Raw genomic sequence first — 21,219 nt, forward strand, 5'->3', positions numbered from 1 at the left:
CACCAGAAATTTAGTTCATCCACATGCATCACCTTTATAAGTAAAGATAGGATTAAATGAAAGAAAAAATGTACATCTTATCTTACATGTGATTTACACCACAGGATAAAAACTTCAGCTACCATTCGAAAGAGTTCATCGGAATCTGCATCTGGTTTCTTTAGCCAGTTAGCTCTAGTTACAAAAATAAGAGAAATTTAAAATAAGACATTTTAATATAATAATCTCTATTTAATAGATCAGGTTACATTTTTATAGTTAATCTTGGAATTAAATGAAAAGTCTCTTTAGATGCTTAGAGAGGCAATCTTTCATGGCAGTTTAATTCATCTCCAGCAAAAGTCCTGATTCTTGGGTATTTATTTCTGCCTGCTCCCCCTCCCCATGGTGCCAACACATGGTTTTGTGCCTGTTCTGTTAACCAGACTAAAATCTAGACCTTGCTATTGTATTTTTTTCCTTCCTAATAAAACTTTGATATCAAAACTGTGTTGATCACAGAGAACACTGTAACAAGGAGAGAAGGAAGATTACAGGGAAATGAATGAGTGGATAGAGCTGTAAGATTCTTCAATTGGTTTATTTTTGTAATCCAGGAACAAATACAACTTCAATCTGAGTGTGTCTGCACAAGGATGCTCAGAAAACTTGCGCAAATGAACTAACAGATGCAGCCCTCTTAAATGTCTCTAAATTAAATTGTATTGATATGACCATACGTAAAGTGGGCACCTGACAGCAGACATGGAAATAGTTACTATGTTACAGTTTATGCTCATTAACTTTATCTTCCTAGTTGGATTTCTCCACAGTCAAGTTAAATCTGTGGTTTTTAAAATATTTGAACTGTTTCCTTGCCAACAAGATCTGACATAGTAAAGCCTTGAGTTCATCTAGAAAAAGAAAACAATTCTCAGTGTAAATTTGTTTACAGCCTAAAGGATTATGCATGTAATGAAATGCTTCTAACCAGCTCAATATGTATTAACACCAAAAAAAAAAGGGGGACAATGACTGTTTACAGAAGAACAATGTTGTTAAGGATAGGATAAGATACTGTAGATGCTGAGATACTATAAATACTTCAGACGCTCTTCTGAGGAGCACCTTGGGATCATGTTCTGTGACAAAGGAAATGGAAAGTGCAGGGAAAGTGCAGAATAATCATTCAGTAAATGGCTAAGGAAAAAACTTCTGGTACAATGTCATTCAAATACTTTTTATTTTCATCTTAAAAAGAAATGAAAAAACAAAATAAACAAAAAAAACTTGCAAAAGAATAACAACTACATCTACAAAGAGAATCACTCAATGGAGGCAAAATATTTTTTTTGTCCCTTCATTACCAGGTAAGGGTTTTAGCCATTTTTTTAGTTTTTGAAAAGCAATTAGTAATGTCACTGGGCTGCAGTAGGATGTATAGGTCTGGTCAGGTTATGTGTTCTCAGTAGTATTGGTCCAGTTACAATACAACCAAATAAGCCATACATGTGAGCAAAAGGTGTGAATTCAAGGTACAGCGTTGTTTAAGTGAAGAATCTTAAAATACTCAGGATCTGATTCTCAGCATAACATTAAATGCTGTTCTGAATGTCTAATCATAGACTCCAGTATATTAACTAATACATCTGAGTTCAATTATTAATTTTTATTTACCTGTTGTTGTCTACATAACGTATCAACATTGGATAGAAGGCATAAAGGTCTCTACAAAGTACAGCAAATTCATCGAGAATGAGTAGTTCAGCTTCTTGGGTGTCAGTTTTACTATCTGCTTTCAACTGCTCCTCTTCCATCGCTATCTTTATAGCTTTCTTCTTCAATTTATCCAGTGTAGGAATAAAGTGAGATCTGAGCAAATCAGGTCTGGCTTTGCTGATGATGGGTTGAGCATAAACTATATGTGAAAATATAGATAATACTAGGATTAATGCACTATTAGTGTTGTTTTTCATCATATTCATATGAAATCTGAAGTTCTAGAAATGATAAAGGTTAAAGAGCTTCATATATTTCTGCATCATAAAATTCCTAATAAAACTGAATGTAGCTTTGTAAAAACTGTATGTTTTGAAAGACTAAACCACTGTGGATTTGGATAAGTATTTCAGTGTTATGTAAATTAAACTATCATGGTCTTTGCAGGTCACATGTCTCTAACTAAGAACCTAAGCAAAGTAGAGGTTGAGACACAAAGTCCTCAGAAAAAAAAATATTTTTTTGATTTTTGTGTGCATGGGTGTGGGTTTTTTGTACCCTATGTCAAAACTGCAACAAATGTTCTCTACAATTAAGCAGCAAACTTCTTACTAAATTTTAATGGAATTCTTATTTTTATTAAGAATCTTCCAGAATTTAAAATAATACCAAAGTCCAGTACCAATGGGTACTGGGCATTCAAATTTAGCAGTAAATTATTACCTTTACATAAGTTTTCTAGAACCACATTATTGCACAGTACATATTTACACTGGTTAATATGAATGATAAAATTTGGATACAGTAAATTTCTTTATCTAGCTAGATACTAAATCCTGTAGGACATTTTGAGAAAACTTTCAGCTCATTTAATAGATCACACATTTATTCAGGTAAACCAACTAATTTTGAACTTGGGTTATTCTTGAAATTATTTCACCATTTACAATTTCTTTGCATTTTCTCCTGATATTTCATGAACAGAATTCACAGGACTTATACCCTCTACCGTAAAACTCACTTCTTAGGTGTCTTGAAAATCAGCGAAACTGACAACTCCAAAATAAATTCTAAGACTCTTATACAGTGCATAGAGGAGATAAGATTTTCAAAATCTGTTATGGTGTACAGAAAGCTCTCTACTTAAAGTGATCTACACTGCATGTATAAAATGAATAATAAAAAAATAAATTGTTACTTATCTTTTGTTTATCTGTCTTTTATGATGGTTTTATTACAATTTATTGCTATTATATCACTGGGTAATAAGGTAAAGTATAAAAAAGTAATTAAATATTATTAGTAAAATTACTCTTCAAAAAATGTTTACAGTACCTGCAATTCTTTTCATCCAAGATGCTTCATCTATTCCCAGATTGTTGTTAATGATTTTTAGAATGTTCCCAAGAACGATGCTCAGATGCTCAGACGTTATCATTGTACAGCAAGGCCCACCACTTTGAGGAACACTCTCAGACCCTCTTTCCCACCAGTAGGATAAATAGTTGCATAGCATGGGTAAGATAACTTCAATGACATGAGGCATTTCAGTATACCTTGCTCCAGACTCTGCTAAATCATTAATTTCCTTTATAAGTCTGTCCAGCTGAGGGATCTCTGGACACATCTCTTCTACTGTATCAGGCATACCTAAAACTGCGAGTAAGGGTAGAAAAACAAAAGAATAATTAGCAAAATAAAAGAGGACACCTATGTTTAAACCCTATGTTTAAAATACAAGTAACATTGTCACTCAGGATTTTTTCCTTCACCGTCTTGGGCAGGTATATCTGTAGTAAGACTTTGGGGTATGCATGGGTATCTCCTTTCATAAATTATGTCTTTCTAATGATGTGCATATAGCAATGATGTAAACAATATCTGCCATAAAGCCATGGCTTTACCATAATGTGTCCTGCAATTGTCTGGTGAGCAGTCCAGCTAAAAGTGCAGAACAGAAAGATTATATTAATATTCAATCAATTCTGGCCATTATTTCCATAATCATTCACAAATTTTACACTTATTTGCCAAAGATTAAATCCACCTCAGGGAAAAGGAAACAACCAGCTTAAAATTATGGGTGGGGTTAAAATTTAACTGCACCTAGTATATGAACTCTGCACATCTATCTCCCAACAAAAATACCAGGAAAGAATTCCAGTTGTCAGATGCTTGTATTAAAAACTGAAGGATGCTTACTGAGCAAATAACAACCCATCATAATCTAATGCCAGTCCCTCAAGTAAAACTCTTCTTCCACCAGTGCTGTTTCTATAAAGCAGAGCTGACAGGGAGGAAGGATTAGCAGAAGCTTTTCCATAACTGCTGTTATCTGGAAAAACTTGAGGCATATGTAATCGGTCTACCTACCCTTTTGGTTCTTGTTTGTTTGTTTAAAGGTACAGTGATTTGGCAGGTAATGACTCTTACGTGGATCAACCAGAAAAATACTGAAATACTTTAAGATAGGAGTCCATCAAGAGTAAATTGGGAGAGAAGCAAGTGAAGAAAAGTAGAAGGACTCATGCTCCTTTCAACAGAATCACAGAAAGGGTAAGGCTAGAAGGGACCGCAGTGAGGTTGTGTATAGACTAGGGAATGAGAGGCACTGCTACAGGAAGGGACGTGGGGTCCTGGTCAGTGGCAAGTTGAACATGAGTCAGCAGTGCCCTGGCAGCCAGGAAGGTCAACCTTGTCCTGGGGGGCATCAGGCAAAGCATCACCAGCTGGTCGAGGGAGGGGATTGTCCCACTCTGCTCTGCATTGGTGCGGCCTCACCTTGAATATTGTGTGCAGTTTTGGGCACCACAGTATAAAAAAGGCATTAACCTATTAGAGAGCATGCAAAGGAGGGCCATGAGGATGGTGAAGGTCTGAAGGGGAAGCCGTGTGAGTGGTTGAGGTCACTTGGTCTTTTCAATCTGGAGAAGAGGAGACTGAGAGGAGATCTTATTGCACTCTAAAACTTCCTCGTGAGAGGAAGAGGAGGGACAAGTACTGATCTCTTCACTCTCATGCCCAGTGACAGGACTCAAGGAAATGGCATGAAGCTGAGTCAGGGGAGGTTTAGATTAGGTATCAGGAAAAGGTTTTTCACCCAGAGGGTGGTTGGGCACTGGAAGTGGAAGTGGGCCCCAGGGAAGTGGTCACAGCACTCGGCCTGCTGCCTGAGTTCAAGAAACATTTGGACAATCCTCTCAGGCACATGGTGTGACTTTTGGGATACCCAGTGCAAGTCTGGATGTTAGACGCAATGATCTTGATGGGTCACTTCCAACTCAGCATATTCTATGATTCTATGATTTGGCCCAACCTCCCTGCTCAAGCAGGGTCATCCTAGAGCACATTGCACAGGATTGAGTTGAGATGGTTCTTCAATATCCCCAGTGAGGTAGACTCCACAACCTCTCTGGGCAATCTGTTCCAGTGTGTGGTCACCTGCACAATAAAGAAGTTCTTCTTCATATTGAGGTGGAACTTCCTGTGCGTCATTTTCTGCCCGTTGCCTCTTGTCCTATTGCTTGACACCTCTGAAAAGAGCCTGGCTCCATCCCCTTGTCACCCTCCTTTCAGAGACTCATATACATTGATGACGTCCCCTCTCAGTCATCTCTTCTTGATGCTGAACAGGTCCAGCTCCCTCAGCCTTTCTTCATAAGAGAGGTTCTCCAGTCCTTCAATCATCTTTGTAGCCCTCTGCTGGACCCATTCCAGGAGCTCCTTGTCTCTCTTATACTGAGATGTCCAGAAATGGACATAGCACTCCAGGTGAGGCCTCACCAGGGCTGAGTAGAAGGGCAAGATCACCTACCTTGACCTGCTGGCAGTGCCTCTTCCTAATGCACCCCAGGATACCACTGGCCTTCTTGGCCACAAGGACACACTCCTGGCTCCTGGACAGCTTGTTGTCCACCAGGACCCCCAAGCCCTTCTCTGTAAAGCTTTCCAGCAGGTACTGCTGTATGGAGTTATTCTTCCCCAGGTGTAGGACCCTGCATTTACTTTTGTTGAACTTCAGACATTTCTTCTCTGCTCATCTCTCCAACCTGTCAAGGTCCCTGTTTGATTAAGGTTTCATGGAATCAAAGTCTTATTCTGCCAGGAGTTCCCTAGACCAAACTGCTTTAGATTACTGGTAAGACAACAAAAACCATAGAAATTTGCTACATTTACGCAATTGTATATTTGCCAAAAAATATTGTAACATATGTATGTTCTTTAACTAAGCTTCAAATATTACAGTATGCACCTTTAGAAAAGTATTCAAACATCGTGTTCAGAAAAATATCTAGAACTATTATGAGAAAGGGAAAAATGTTGACGCAGTTTCAAACAAAATAGAGAAGGCTAAAATGACAAGTAATGAAACAGCAATAGTAGGAGTTCTCTACTGAGGCATACGTTTGGATTATTTTCATTATACAACTTCTGTTACTTAGTTGGAGAGGAGTAAACAGTTTGTTTTGTTGTTTGTTTTTTTTTTGAGAAACAGTACTTACTTGCTCTTTCTCTTGCACTTTTTGTGTTGAAAACAGACAGTGGGTTGTAATGGTTGAGAGAAGGTTCAAGGAATGCTACTGGAATGGCCGCTGCCAGAGATGCTAAACATTCGCCAAGTGCGGGACGCTGCCTGTATATGAGAGACATTAAAAGTCATCTGAGAGAAAAAGTCTTTCACTAGGCTATCAGTGTCTAGCATGCACAATAAAAAAGAAGTATTAATGCTTATTGATGGTTTATTTTGTCTTTTTAATACGTTAGGAACTATTGGACAACTTTGAAAAATTGCATTTCTCAAATGAAAAAAACTACTGGAAATCACAGTGGTATAAGAAACAAAATTAAAAAAACACCCCATCTCCACCAGTTCTGGTTCTGGCCAAGATAGGATTAATTTTTGCAGTAGCCAGGAGGCAGCACGGCTAGGACCTGGAGATTATTCTATATCACTTGTCATTGCCGGGGGATGGAGGAAGGGACCCTTCAGGGTCAACATAGTGTGGTTTTGAGCAATTGCAAGTGAATTGTTCACCTCTTTCTTGTACAGTCTGTCATTAGTATTGTCGCTCTTACTGAGCAACAACTTCATTGCCTTATTTCATTGCTATTTCCAGTAATTTGTTCTTATCTCAACCCATGATCTTTACCTTTTGTGCCTCCAATTCTCCTCTCCAGCCTGCGGCAGAGGAGGGGGAGGGGATGGTAAGAGTGAGCAAGCGGCACATAATTTGGATTGTTTCAGTGGGAATACCAAACGTGGGAATATCATTCCTAAACCACAACACCCCTATTTGGTGCTCAGTGTGAGACAGGAATGGTTGAGATAACAACAGATCTGACCAGAGCAGGTTGGAAACAAATTTGATCTAAGCATTTATTGTACTGGGTCCAAGCAGCTAGTCACAACGTTGCTTGGTCTGTTCACATGGTTGTGCTATCTAACCCTGCATATATTCCTGCATATGCAATATGTGCTCCCTGTGATGATATTTTTCAGGGCAGGGAGAGGGATCAAGATTGCTTTGTTGCTGTATTGTGTGATATCAGCTTATGACATGATAACATCAAGGACAATGAGAGTCATTTGGGATGTGCCTTCAGTGCTGCTTTCCTGCCCTCACCTCAGGCACTACCTCTGGGAGCTCATTAGTAATCATACCCAGCCTGTGGGAAGAACAGGATGATTTTCCCCAGGTTTTCACCCCCTTTTCCTTTCTTCTTCAGGCTCATTAGAACAGCTTTTGAGGATTTTGAATTTCCCTTGGATGTTAAGAAAAACATGTTCTTGTTGCTAGGTCTGCCACATCCCCCACACCATGGTACACTCCACACCATATTCAGAGTCACAAAAGAGATTTTTAGTAGTGTCTTTCAGACATCTGCCCTGAGGGTGGATAGTCATGAGTGGCATGGAATGTGGTAGAAAATTGGCCAGGTTTTGAAGGATTATTCTGCTCCAGTAGTTTGGAATTTCACCCCTGAACAACTACAGGACCCTGATAAAGCGGCAGAACATTTGAAAGAAAAATGCTGTGGCAGTTCCAGAGAGGTGTGAACTTAGGCAACATGCTGGGGCCTGGCTAATATTTATTGGACACTGCTTGTTATTAAGAGCACCCTCAGGGGACAGAGAAGGAAAGCAGATCAACAGGCACTGTGGCCACTCAAACTGCAGCTGAACCAGAGAAACAACCCATGCTGGTAGCAGTCACCCCTATAGAGGAGAAGAAATCCAAGACAAAAGCAGTTCACTTAGCAAGGGATGAAGAGGAGGGAGGGCCCTCACAACAGGAAGAAGAGGCAGTGCCAGAGATAATCACCTGATGCCTATTCCTGGGTGAACTGTGACATCACCGTTAAGATGATCTTTAAGGTCCCTTCCAACTCAAACCATTCTATGATTCTGTGAAAGCCTAAAATTTTGCAGGATGGAAGTTAGAAAACATAAAAAGAAATTCAGAGCAAATTGTCAGCCACTGACACAAAAAGTAAATCATGTAAAATAAATCATCAAGGAACTGAGTTGTTCAGTAGAATAAACTGAATAAAAAGATAGTTAAAGAAAAGCCAAATTAACCCTTTAGAACATGTTAGGAACCCTTTAGAATATGTCAGGAACATAACTAATTGGAAACATTCAGACCAAAGTACGAGACTGTCACAGTCTGATGTGCAAGCCTTGGAGGAAGTGGAAAACACTGAAATGTAATCAAATCAATCTAGACTTTGAAAAACCAAAACATGACAAAAGACTGAGGCAGTAATGAAGAAGCATTTTCTATTATACTACTCTTATAACAGGCTTTCTTGCGTATTTGGCAGCCTTAATTTTGAGAAGCCTCAAGTAGGTCAGTTTAAAGTCTTAATGAACAACCTGGATATGTATATATGACTGAATACAACCGTTAATTTTGTGATATTTAACTACATCCATCAAAAAGTTGCTATAAATTCTTAACTCCTGCAGAAGTTTATATTTCTTATTATTGTTACAGATACTAAAAATAACTTGGAAATGTGTTTCTATAAACTGACCAATAAAAGACCAAGACACCATAAAGGGACATACAATTTTTAGGTACTGAGCATGAAAACAGAGTTTTCAACCCCAGATTTAGGACCTAAATTTCTGATGCAGGAAATAAAAAGAAATGAGTACCAAAATACCTATAGCAATAATACTATACTTGTCAGTAGAGCATTAGGGCTCAAAGCAATAAAGAGTTATTGCATTTTGCATCCAGCTCTACATTTATGAACCATAGAGACATTTAGAGAAGAAATGTCCACAGAGAAATCAGAAAAATGTCAAACATCCTAAAGAAGATAAACCATCTTTGTACAAAGGATAAAACACGACAATGGAAGTGTGTCTCAACAGGGTAGCACTAGAAATCCAACTAAGTGTTAGTTCTGAGCCCCAGCAGTCAGGAGTCTTGTAGAATCAGCTGAATTATTTCAGACACAAAAACTGATATTTATCTAAGAAAAGTGAATTGACTCATTCTACAATGAAAGGTAAAACTTCTTAATGTCCCTTCCAAAATTCACTAGGAGAAAAACCTGCATTTTGATCCTGAATTGGAGTATTGCTTAACTTGAATAACTGTTCAAGTCAGTTCAATCACTCACTTCTAAGTTTTGCTGAAACATTGAACAGTATGTTTGAAATCCTACTTCCCACCTAGACACTGATTTCTGTCTACAACTGTAATTTAGGAGCTTGAGACTTGTTAAAAACAAGTTAAATGAAATCCACAGTTGAAAACCTCTCACACAGACTTAAGAGACCAATTCAATTCCTTGAATATATCTAATCTGATCGCTCTCCAGTCTAAGAAGACAACTGCAGTAGGCAAAGGTGATGCTGCTAGAATCAATGTAAAAGGTCTAATGCTTATAGTTTTTGCTGATCAAGTGGAGGCCTGTGCTGTGAGCACTTTTTATTGAAAGGCAGCTCAAACATTCTCACATTTCATTTCCTGTGAGAAGACCCTGACTGCTGGTTAGATAAGGGGTAAGGCACTTCTCATTTTTCCTATCAGATCTGTGTAAAGGAGTATTTAAGATTTTCAAGCCCAAAAAGAGATGAAAGAGAGTATAGCTTTCTGATTTAGTGATGGATGCATAAACGCCTGAATAAGGAAGTACAAAAGAATGAGCTTGTGCACACATGTGCATGCATGCAGAGTGGGAGGAAAGATCTATCTACCAGACTGCTCTTGCATTTTGCATGAAAGAATCTTAAATAAACTTTGGAAGAAAAGAATTGGAGACCAGCATTCTTCATACTAGGCAAAGCCTCTCCTAACCAGACGACTTGCATTTCCTCCAGTTTAGTCTGTCTCTCTCCCTGTGGATCTTAAACTTTTCATCATAAGAAAGGTCATGAAAATTGCCTAACCTACAACTTTCACAAGCATAGGGATAGGTTATCCTTATTTTAGTTCCTATCTTATGATAGGGTTCTCTTTTCTGAACTGACAGATATGGACTTGGTCCCTTTTTAATGGAAGATAGCACAGCAACTAGATACTTAAAGGAATTGCAGACTCTAGTCTTTTTTAAATGCTACTAATGGTTTCATTCATAGAGTTAAATGTTGTCAGAATAATCTACATATGCTCAGGATTTTATGCTCAGGACAACATTTGAGAACTCTGTATACACTTAGGTGTGAAACACATGCAGTCTACTTAGTACTCAGCCTACATTCCACAGCAACATGCAGTAGACAAACTTAATTGCAACCCATGGAAAAATTTAGCTTTTTCCATGGGAAAAATAAACTCTGCAGATACACTGACATATGCAGGATGAGTTATTTGCTTTTATTTAGTTTTGATTTTTTTTTTAGTGGAACTGAACTCTAAAGTATAGGCAACTACTTTCAAGGTAAAGTGCACTGTTTCAAATTCACCTTTCATCCAAACTGCTTTATTACCTAAGTAACACACTCCTAAAGAAGAGAAAATTTTACATGCTGGGTGTTACATGTAATACCTTTCAACATAGATGTTCTTTCCAGTCCCAAGAGAATAGAGGCTACAAAGAATTCTGTAACATGAAACTTGTACATCACCCACTAGAGGAAAATAAGAAGTATATTATCAGTATTTATTCAGCTAAAGATTACTTTTCAAACATCTATTTTATGCGATCCATTTAAAAGCATCTAAACTTTTAACATATGTATCACTGAACCTTCTGGTTATAGATATTCTACATGGTATTATTTATCTTTAATTTCTCTAATACCTAGTTTGTCATCTACATTTGTTCCACAACCTAACAGATTATCAGACATTCCAAGAGGACAACAGATACTTGCTAATAAGATGATTGCAGGTTATCACACTCACAGAGTACAATTTTAAGCTAAACCACATCACTCTGTGTGTGTAACCTTTAGGTACGTGATCTAAAGTTTCACCATACTTTTAAAGAAAGTATTTTCATGGTTATCCACCTTTTAATTATGACTCAAATATATATAAAATTTTGGAAGATAATTAGAGGCATTAGAGCATAATAAGACCATTCACCATATTACTGAATCTCAAGGAGTCATTTCAGTATTTTTAAACTAAATGATGCTAAAAAGAGGGAAAACTTCTATTCAAAGACCTACAGTAGTTTTCACATGTAAGGAGAAAACCCACAGGGAATTAATAGCAAGTTGTCTCCTTTAATGAAATAAGAATTTTCTATAAAAAACTAGTTTCATCCACACAGTTGGTAAGACAGCACTTAAGGGGATATTTTAATTTCTCTCTCAATGTTTGAAGAAATATTGTACATAATTAACTTGAAACTTATTGAATATTATTTTTACACATACACTAGAAATAAGATAGTATGCACGTGATTTCAGATTTAATGCTGGAAATGTGCATGTTATTGAAAACAGAATTTCATCCTTTGAATCCATGCAGCATTACTGAAAAGCGTTTGTACCATTATAACACAATAAACTTTTTTAAAAAATAAAATACTTACAAAGTAAATCGACTCCAAACTGATAATGTGAAATATGTTCAAAAAACGATGTCAAGATTGGTAACAATGCTACTGTAGTATAATTGATATTTTGTGAAACACCCTTGATTTGTGTTCGTGAATGAGTAAATTTTCCAAGTTTAAGATTTTCTGAAGTTTTTTCCAAGTCTTCAGCAGCATTTTCAAAAAAGGCACGCAATCCTGCTTTGACAAGTTCAGATCCTGATTTCATAACAGTTCTGAAAAATAATAAGGGAAAAAATATTGCATTGAACTTCAGCAGTTGTAAAGAGCTGTACATATGTTAGTTACATTCTATCAGTCTTTGAAGATACACACACGGTATCAATGACCTTTACATTATGAACAGAGAAGGGCACTTACATTTGCATAGTGGTATAAGCAACAATTAGCTTTGGCTACTTAATACAAAATAATAACAGAGACCTTGATTCCATAGTCTTGCCTTTCCAGTTTTTGTGATCTGCTTTCAAACAAGATAATGCCTTCTCAGTAAATATCGTAAGTGGTGAGAAAGCTCCTCCATAAAATCTGCTCAAAACCCCCCAACTCTTAATCCCTACATTTTTATGGGAGTCCCAGTAGCTAGGTATGTAAGTCAAGATACTTCAAAGCACCTTAAATCTAGAAAATGCAACTGCAATACCAGCGTCACTGTCTCAATCCTTAATTTTTTTGCACTCTTCTACAACTCCTTAATGAAGCTTCTAGTGTTGTTATTCACTATAAGTTCGTTGTCAGGCTGCTATGTAACATAACTAGGCCAGAAATCAACTCAAATTATAAAACTATTCTGGCTTCTGTCTTAATCTTCATAATCATTTCAATGATAAACAGTAAAAGGTAGCAGATGTAACTATGCTCATATATCAGTACACTGCACTAAACTCTTTCAATATCTGTGGGTATCAAGACTTGCAGTTCCAAAGTTTGTGTCATTTATATCTCCCAAAAGTCTTCAAATATCCTTGGATACAGTGACAAGAGTTTTCCATTTTTTAATGAAAGGCATTGAAGAGAAAAATATAGTTGAAACACTTCAGACAAAATCTGCTAATATGATGGACAATATCTGAATTACTGATGCTGCTAATATAATTTATTACAAATAAAGAATAAAAAAATACAGAAATGACCCAACTGCTTCTGAAAAGCTCTACAATGCCTTTGTAGTTTGTAGTTGGTACAAATGTTGCAAACTTACCGTGTGTCAAGAGACTGAGCTAAGATGTGCAGGCAGTTCACCATTGTAGCAGAATCACTACCTGGTTAGAGAGAGATACTATGAGAACAATACTAGAACCTGTCACTTCTTGCTGCTTCAACAGTTTACATATTCTATTAAGTGTTAGCTTAATAGAAGAGCCATGTTCAATGCAGTCGCTAGTTACACTAGTAGTTTATGCACCATGTTATAGAATTTTGCCTATATTTGTGAAAAAATTCAGGTATGTTAGAAACAACGGTTATACATTCTTTATATTTTGAACTTTATCAAGATCTTTCTTAACAACTTACCAAAAAGTGAGATCCTATGTCTAACAAGAGCAGCTAGCTTGCAGAACAGGCTAAAGAATTAAGAAACCAGAGAGAGCGAGAGAAGACAAGACAAAGGTTAAAGATTTATTTAGAATATGAGGTAAAGAGTATTAGGAATATGAAAAAGAAATCACAACATAGGAAAATCCTGGAAAGTGTATTTTGAGTTATACATGATGATAACAATCAACTGCATTAAGCAGAATAACATTTTTAATCTTCTGAGGTCTCTCATTTTCTAAGCTTCACTACTTCAGAGATGACTTGAAATGTGAAACTTTCTTTTGATTACAGTGGTTTCCGACAATTGCACACTATCTGGCTGAGTCATTCTTTATGGCTGATATTTCTGAATAAGAATTTTTTTTTGTAAGAACAAGAAAAATGAGAAATATTTTAGTGTTTCACTTGGCATTCTGCAGGAAATGAATGTTAAAAATCTTCATATTATTTAAAATAATTTGCGAAGATATTCTTTGTAAATAAAGAAATTAATCTGTGTTTACCCTCTGATGATGATAAGATGAATCCGGAAATATATACAGACTAGAAGAGTTTCTGGCAAGTACATCAGAAACTTGCATATCTAACCTATCTCTCAAAATAGTAGAATAATTTAGAGAATAAATCAGCAGCTCTCTAAAGGGGCTACTTTAACAAGGACAGCTAGACAGACTTGTATATCATTTGTGCTATACTTTACAAATGGAATTAGGACATAACAAAATGAAGCATATACCTTAGGAATTGGTATGGTCTCTTACTAACCACAGATTGTTACTGTTATCTTCACAATAGTAAGGAAATACTATACTTCCTATAAGATGAAAATAGCAGATAGTCACTTTTCTCAATGAAGAATGCACAAAGAATTATAAGATATTTCTGAAATTATATTAGCAGTTATGTATGCTAGACATCTAACTTCTTCATGTGCCTTGGTAAAGTCACTTTGTATAGCTCTAGTACACATCCTTCTAGATTCATTATGCTGACCTGACTGACTTTAAAGAAGTAACAGGAACATTCAGAGAGGAGGCATGAAACTTAAACAAAGTTAAATGCTACTTCCATCCTCCTGAACCTGAGATGACTTTCCCAGCTACTGGGGGACTATCTTGCATGTTTGTATGTAATATACCTGAGAGCTCAGTAAAACATAACCTTAGGGACTTAACACTCATTCTTACAGGCAACTGCTATATAAGGACTACCACCCACACAGAAGGTGGAAACAAAAGAGTTATAATAATTTAGAGAAATGCAAAAATATGTTGAAAGATAAACTGAAGACTGGAATCTAGGACGTTGAGTGTTAGGCCTGATCTTACTTAACAACATGTAAGGAACCTTTAGTTTCAAATTTGATGTCTACTTTCCATTGGAAATGAGTTAACTCTGGTAAATGTAGTGAAGGACAGTAAAAAATCTGAGAACCTACAGGTAAAGTAAGGAAATGTGATAGTAAAACAGTTTTAAATATTACATTTCAAAATTTCCCAAAGAAAATAACCGGCAGCACACCTTAAGTGGAAGAAAAAACCTGGTAAAAAACATATTAAGTTACAGTTATAGTTAAAGCCCAATTAAATATTAATATTAAATCTTAGTTGAGGAAAAATTAAATTCATATTTTTGTATAGGCAACACATTATAAATTAAAATGCAAATATCTCTTTTTAATTAAGTTCTCTAAAATAACTTTGCATCAAATGGCTGACTCAAACCAAATCGGAAACAGTAAAGATATCTAAAAATTATTAAATTCCAGCAATATTTATGCAGGGGCAGAAGTAATTTTGTATCAGCTCTTGAATCTGTAATTCCCTCTAGAGAGCTGCATCATGGTATTTTTAACATTTTTTTAATATATATAAAAATTTAAATAAATGTGATACCATTTAAATGACCCAAGAGTGGGAAAAGCTGCCAGAAACTGCCACCAACAATGGAACATAAACTCACAAGAAACTAAGTAGTTCCATTGCTCACAGAATAATTTATTAATATTTTATGTTACCGTCCACAATTACATATCCTTAAATATATAGTAGTTATACATAGTTAATTCTTTAATTATATATACATACATACATATATATATATATTTACATATGTTAAAGAATACTGAAATGAGGACTTTTATTTACTCACTGCTATTTTGATAGAGAATAAAATATTCACTTTCCATCTGAGGAAACTGAACTTTTGAACTATCTTTCTCTTTAATCTAAGAAAAGTCCTTTATTTATCTGTATAAAACTCTCCCATATATTTCTTAATTTTCTTCTTACCTTGCTACCATTTCCTTCTCTTTATTTGATGCATATCCACTGCTACTGAGGGTTTTTGATGGAGAAGACAGGAAGTAGAGGCAGTGATTTGTAAAGTACTGATCAACTAATGGTAAAAGAACCTAAGAAATACAGATACAAAATATATTTTTTACAGAGCTCAATGGCGAATACAGCAGCAATGCTCTGGTTGGACAAAGTTTATTTAAAGAATTTTAATTCTGTAACAGCTGTATTTTCCCATTTCAGAGACAAAATCATCTAAATTTAAAATTCAAGTCTTACAATTTTATTTAAAGTTACATAAATAATAAACAGTTACACAAAGATATCTGTTTTGGATTTAATATTGCATAGGAATATTTCTTCCTGATAATTAGATGATGTTATGCACTTCAGTGATCTCTTGTGGTAAAAAATTTCAGAAATAATTAATATATTCAGTGAGAGTATTTAATTTCATGTAAAAAATAAATTGCCTTTTAATTTCTATGTTCCTTCTCATACACAAGCAGATTTATTGAAGTATTTTTAAATATTTCAATCCAGCAAATATACTGAAATATTTTTGAAGATATTTCAAAATGTTTGATAACTATTTGATTACTTACCACAAAAAAATGGAAAATATATATTACTAATATGTGAAAAGCAGTCTAACATTACAAAGTCCCATATTCTGTATAATGGAGTGTATATGAACATTACTTGAAATACTAAGTCACTCACTTTAGCAAAGAATTTTATTTCTTGGTCATGTGGAGATTTTTCAGTTTTTCCACTGGTTACAATGGCTTCTGCAAGGATACAATCAAGGCAGACACACAAATAAGAATCTGTCTTGCAAACTTAGTTTTACTGAAATAAAAATAAAACAACAGAAACTGTTTGGCTGGTTACAAATGTGCAAGAATTTAACCGGCAAGTTAAAAGACAGGATTTAAGTTTCTTAAATGCAATAAAAATAGTGTTCACTACAAATGTAAATATATCAATCCAAATATTTAAATATCAACAATTCTAATTATTTTCAGAATAAAATATGCAACTTACCCAAATGTGCAATAAACTCTTGAGCAGAATCAACATATTTTAAAATTTTCTTCAGAAACTTAAAGGCAAACCTCTTTTCCATGGATGAAGCATCCAACCCCATGTCATTCAGGCCCCTGTTTCAGAAAGGATTAAGAGAAATAGCATTCATGATGACATTAGTACAAATGAAAACAATACTATGAAGCATTCATGCCTTATTATCTTTTTATTATGGTAAATTTTTATAAGAAGGAGAAATTGACTTTCCATAGCAACACTTAGTCATCAACTACCTGGCAAGAAATAGAAACGTGAGCTGATTTTAATAAGAGGTATGATAGCTTGTGATTAAAGTATCCATAATATATATATTTTAGAACTTCAGAGTGCTATCTTATTGCACAAACAAAGCCATGGTACATCTGAATCTAACAAAGTAATACATTGGTCACTCAATTTCTACTGCTGGCACAATATAGTGCCAAATGTTTAGGAAGTCAGCAGTTGCATCTTTACAAAATAAGTACTACCCTTTATTTGGATATTCACTGTTAAACTTAATTTTTTCCTTGAATTTTATCAAAGACTGAAGTCAAAATTACTTCAGCTACTAAATGAAAACTTCAATGTAAGTAACAAACTACTATACTATTAAAATATTTGAAAAATTTCAACAGTATACAGTAATTTCTAAAGAGGCACGTATTATTTATTCTTTAAGATAAATTCATGACATAAATTCTGACTGGTACATGCAAGATATTAAAGAGGAATAAAAATGTGTGGTTGTTAGTGCCTAGATTTAAAACATTGGATTTTATTTTAACTACAAATGAAACCTAAGTGACTGAAATTCTAAAATTCTTTAGGATCAGAGAAAAATTTAGGTTGGAAGAAACCTCTGAAAGTCGTCTGATCCAAGTCCCATCTCAAAGCAAAGCCAAAAGATCAGGTTGCTCAGAACCTTGTCCAGAAATGTACGGAGTAGCTTCAAGGATCGAAATCTCATGATGACTCTGAAGAGCCTACAGTAATTTTTAACCACCCCTTCTGGGAACAAATAATGGTGGAATATTTTCATATGTATAACTGGAATTTTCCTTGTAAGAACTTGTTACTTTTGAGGAGACAGTGTTTTATCTCATTGTCTCTATAACCTTGCATTAAGTAGTTGAAGACAGCAGTAAATCCCACCGTATCCTTCTATTTTAAAACTGAAAAATCCCCCTTATCTTTCCTCAGTCTTTCCTGGCATGACATGCATGCCAATCCCCAAAGCATCTCAGTGACCTCCCACTTGAGCAACTCTTCTCAATGGTTTCCTTAGCACTTGTGAGCCAAAAACTGGACAATGTACTCCTGATACAATCTCATGATCACAAAATGGAAGGGGAAAAAAATCACCTCCATCAACCTGCAGACCACACTTAGTAATAAAGCCAGTCCACAGTCAGCCTTTGTCATCACAAGGACATATTCCTGATTTATGTTCAGCTTGCACAATTCAATATGCTCTTCTGCATAGATGCTCTCAGGTTCAATTCCCCTATTCCTGGGGTTATTCCATCCTGGGTATAGGACTTTGCATTTATCTTTGCTTACCCTCACAAGAGTTCTGTCAGCCCATTTCTCCAGCCCATCAAAGTTCCTCTGATGGGTAGCCAAACTCTCCAATTCTTTGCTAAGGGTTCATTCCACAAAACTGCTCATGATGCAGTCTGTCTTGGCATCCAGGACAAGAACAGGGATTTTTTTTCTTTTTCCTTTTGAAGTCACATAACCCTATAGGGCTTTTAATTTATTCTGTTTTCAAACATGTTTGCTTTTACAAGTTGTTATTTCTTTCTTCTTTGTTTCCTTGAGGTTTTCATGTACATTTGTTTAGTCTGCAACTTCTTCATAGTCTCTTTATACCGACATTAAAAGGACTATAAATTATACTTCAGATTTTCTGTTGATAGATGGTGTTTAACACCTGGGACATCTAACTGCCTTGCCAAGTGAGGAAGCAACTGAGTAACATTAAGGGAAACCTCTGGTTACCCACAATGGCAACTTCATATGCTTCTGTACAGACTCTTCAAATAGTAGCAGATAAGAAGAGTTGGCCTTTATCAATTAGAGAAAATGACTGGGCTAATGGAAACGCAGAGACTACAGAGGGGTAGTGTACTGAACAGCGTGTCTGAAGTACGGAAGAAGGGAGGAACCGATAGTTTGTGGTACTGAGGTAATAAGAAGGAAAGGAACAAGAAAGCAGGGAAGATGCTGGGCTCGTTGTAGTGTAGAAAAAATGATCATTTGTACTAAGATTTCTTAGCACTGTGTGGGACTTAACTAGGGAGAATAAATGAAGATTAGACTAACAGTTGTAAAACAGCTATGAGATTAATCCAAGGAAAAAAAGTAATTCTTAGGTAGAAGGTTGATGCAGCAGAAATTTTAACAACAAAAGTATCTCATAATAAAATGGATGTTCTTGACCATATCAGAACACAGTTAAGAGGAAAGGAACAGTTATAGTCTGGAGATACAGAATCAGAGAACTAAGGAACCCCTTCCAAAATCGTTTTAAACATAAATTTAGAAGGACTCTAATCTCCCATCTTACAGTTACACTTGAAAAAAAAAATTCTAATTGAAGAGTTCTAGTTTAAATACTTTTATGAACTCCTATTAATTTATATATCACCTGTGTAATCAAAGTATTTGGTCTGTATTAACAGCTATGTGTGGTTGAGAGGCATCTCCCGCTGCCTCACTCTTACAAAGGAGACTAAGTATTTATTTGTATTTTCAGTGAGATCACTGTACATATTCTCCTTTTGAGTTTATAAGAAGTCACAGTTCCTAAGAGACTACATGTACTTTCCTAAATATTGAAATACATTGGTGGGTTTGTGAAATAACAAAAGCAGTAGCAAAGGAACTTACAGAGATTTAAAGATGCTTAACAAAATATCATGTTTTTTCTAACATGTACTTGAGTAAGGCCTGAGAGATTTATCTGTACATCACAAACACACAAAGTGTTTCAAAAGTGTTCTCAACAAAGAAAGAAGAGAAAAAAAAATAAAACAAAGCAGCAGAGGCAGATGGTATATGTAAGGTACACATGCTGTTCCACCTATACATTTCCAATTATAAACAATTTCTATGTTTTAATGCTTAGTCCAATGATTCTAAGAATAACATTCTGGAAATGTGATAACTGCAATGAGTACTTCAAAAGATTTTATATATATATATATGCACATATTCATCTGAAGGAAACATTGAGAAGAGAATAATTTTGATTCATCCTTACACAGACAATTGCTGCAAACTCCTCACCCATACCAATAGAGAGTTTGAATGTGCTTTTTCAAGTTGACTTGTCCCATGAGTTAACATTGAAAACATTGCCCTCTTGACATAAAGAGACATAGCTGCAAAATTTGAACAATTCCATTGGTGTTTCAAAAGATTATTCATTTTCAGGAACTAATCTTATTCAATGGCTCTAAAGCAATTATGGAGGATATAAAAGTATTTGGTGGCATACCTACATTTTGGATTCAGGCTTGGAGCCTACGTGTGTGGCAGGAGGGAATTTCTCTCTGTACTAGTGCAGAAGTGTATATTTAGAACTGTTTTCTCATATCTTAAGAGATGTAATTAATTGTTGAAGCCAACAAAGTTACCTTTCGCAGGTCCTAATCATTGATATGTATAAATTTCTGAGTATATTTTCAAAAGGGGTGCGGACTTGAAAAGTAGAAATAAATAAAAATAGGAAATGAAGAACATTTACAGAAAAATTTGTTCAAGAATACAGTTTATTTTACAAAAATGTTTAATGTCAGCAAAATTGTGGTTTCCTATGTGCTTAGGTGTTCCATATACAATAAAAGATGATAGTTTAGTATAATAATTCACAATTCCATCATATACAGCCAAAAAATACAGTTTAAGAAGTCATTTTAATTTCACTGACAGTGTAATGCCCCACAGGCCAGCTTACTTTGAGACAGAGCAATTTAAGTTAGAGTACAAATAATAAAGTCTATGCTTTTGCTTGAGCAGAAGTTAAAGATGAAATGCCCACAAAATATCCACTTTGTCTTACGAAAGCACAGAACTCAAACCAGTATTTTTTCAAAAACTGGATTAAAAACCAGTTTTACGTAGATGTGTTTCAGTATCAGACTTCATATTTATTTTCCTGTGATCATTACTGACAATACTGGCTGCTACTAGAGAATTTAGATGCTTAAATTCTCCGCTTTTTAAATTACATTACTGTTGCATTTTGTGTTTACTATGATCACATACTCATTAAAAATAATACCTGTCTATACTATTTCAGAAGGGTCTTTCTGAACTTACAAATGCTATGATTTATAGAAGATATGCCAAATGGTAATTATGTTAATAACTACCACACCGCAGTGAGATAAAAACATCATGCTGGTTTGCACACTGAATGTAAGCAAGCATATCAAAAAAATGTGCAACTTACCGAGATATGATTATACCATTGACTTGAAGGAATTTAAACAGCTCTTGTGCCTTTTCACGGTCTCGTGATTTCTCCTTGGCTGTCAGTGTATCATAAGGTACCAATAAAGGATGACTACCTCCACCTTTA

General features: G+C 35.4%; 1 protein-coding gene across 2 annotated transcripts in view; it reads right to left on the minus strand.

The window, feature by feature from the left end:
* The window catches only part of RYR3 (ryanodine receptor 3), a 212,879-nt gene that overhangs the window by 50,003 nt on the left and 141,657 nt on the right, over positions 1 to 21,219 (minus strand). For both annotated transcript variants that reach the window (XM_018082300.2, XM_018082301.2), the window contains exons 57-68: positions 21,091 to 21,214; positions 16,608 to 16,723; positions 16,284 to 16,351; positions 15,555 to 15,676; positions 13,240 to 13,289; positions 12,926 to 12,986; positions 11,701 to 11,939; positions 10,705 to 10,786; positions 6,201 to 6,331; positions 3,034 to 3,354; positions 1,657 to 1,897; positions 87 to 174 (exon numbers count right to left, since the gene is read on the minus strand). In XM_018082300.2, coding sequence (XP_017937789.1) covers positions 87 to 174; positions 1,657 to 1,897; positions 3,034 to 3,354; positions 6,201 to 6,331; positions 10,705 to 10,786; positions 11,701 to 11,939; positions 12,926 to 12,986; positions 13,240 to 13,289; positions 15,555 to 15,676; positions 16,284 to 16,351; positions 16,608 to 16,723; positions 21,091 to 21,214 — 1,643 coding nt within the window. The remainder of the gene's footprint in view (positions 1 to 86; positions 175 to 1,656; positions 1,898 to 3,033; positions 3,355 to 6,200; positions 6,332 to 10,704; positions 10,787 to 11,700; positions 11,940 to 12,925; positions 12,987 to 13,239; positions 13,290 to 15,554; positions 15,677 to 16,283; positions 16,352 to 16,607; positions 16,724 to 21,090; positions 21,215 to 21,219) is intronic.

The sequence above is a fragment of the Manacus vitellinus genome, unplaced genomic scaffold, assembly GCF_001715985.3.
Source record: "Manacus vitellinus isolate BGI_N305 unplaced genomic scaffold, ASM171598v3 scaffold_6_pilon, whole genome shotgun sequence".
In the NCBI taxonomy this organism is placed as follows: domain Eukaryota; kingdom Metazoa; phylum Chordata; class Aves; order Passeriformes; family Pipridae; genus Manacus; species Manacus vitellinus.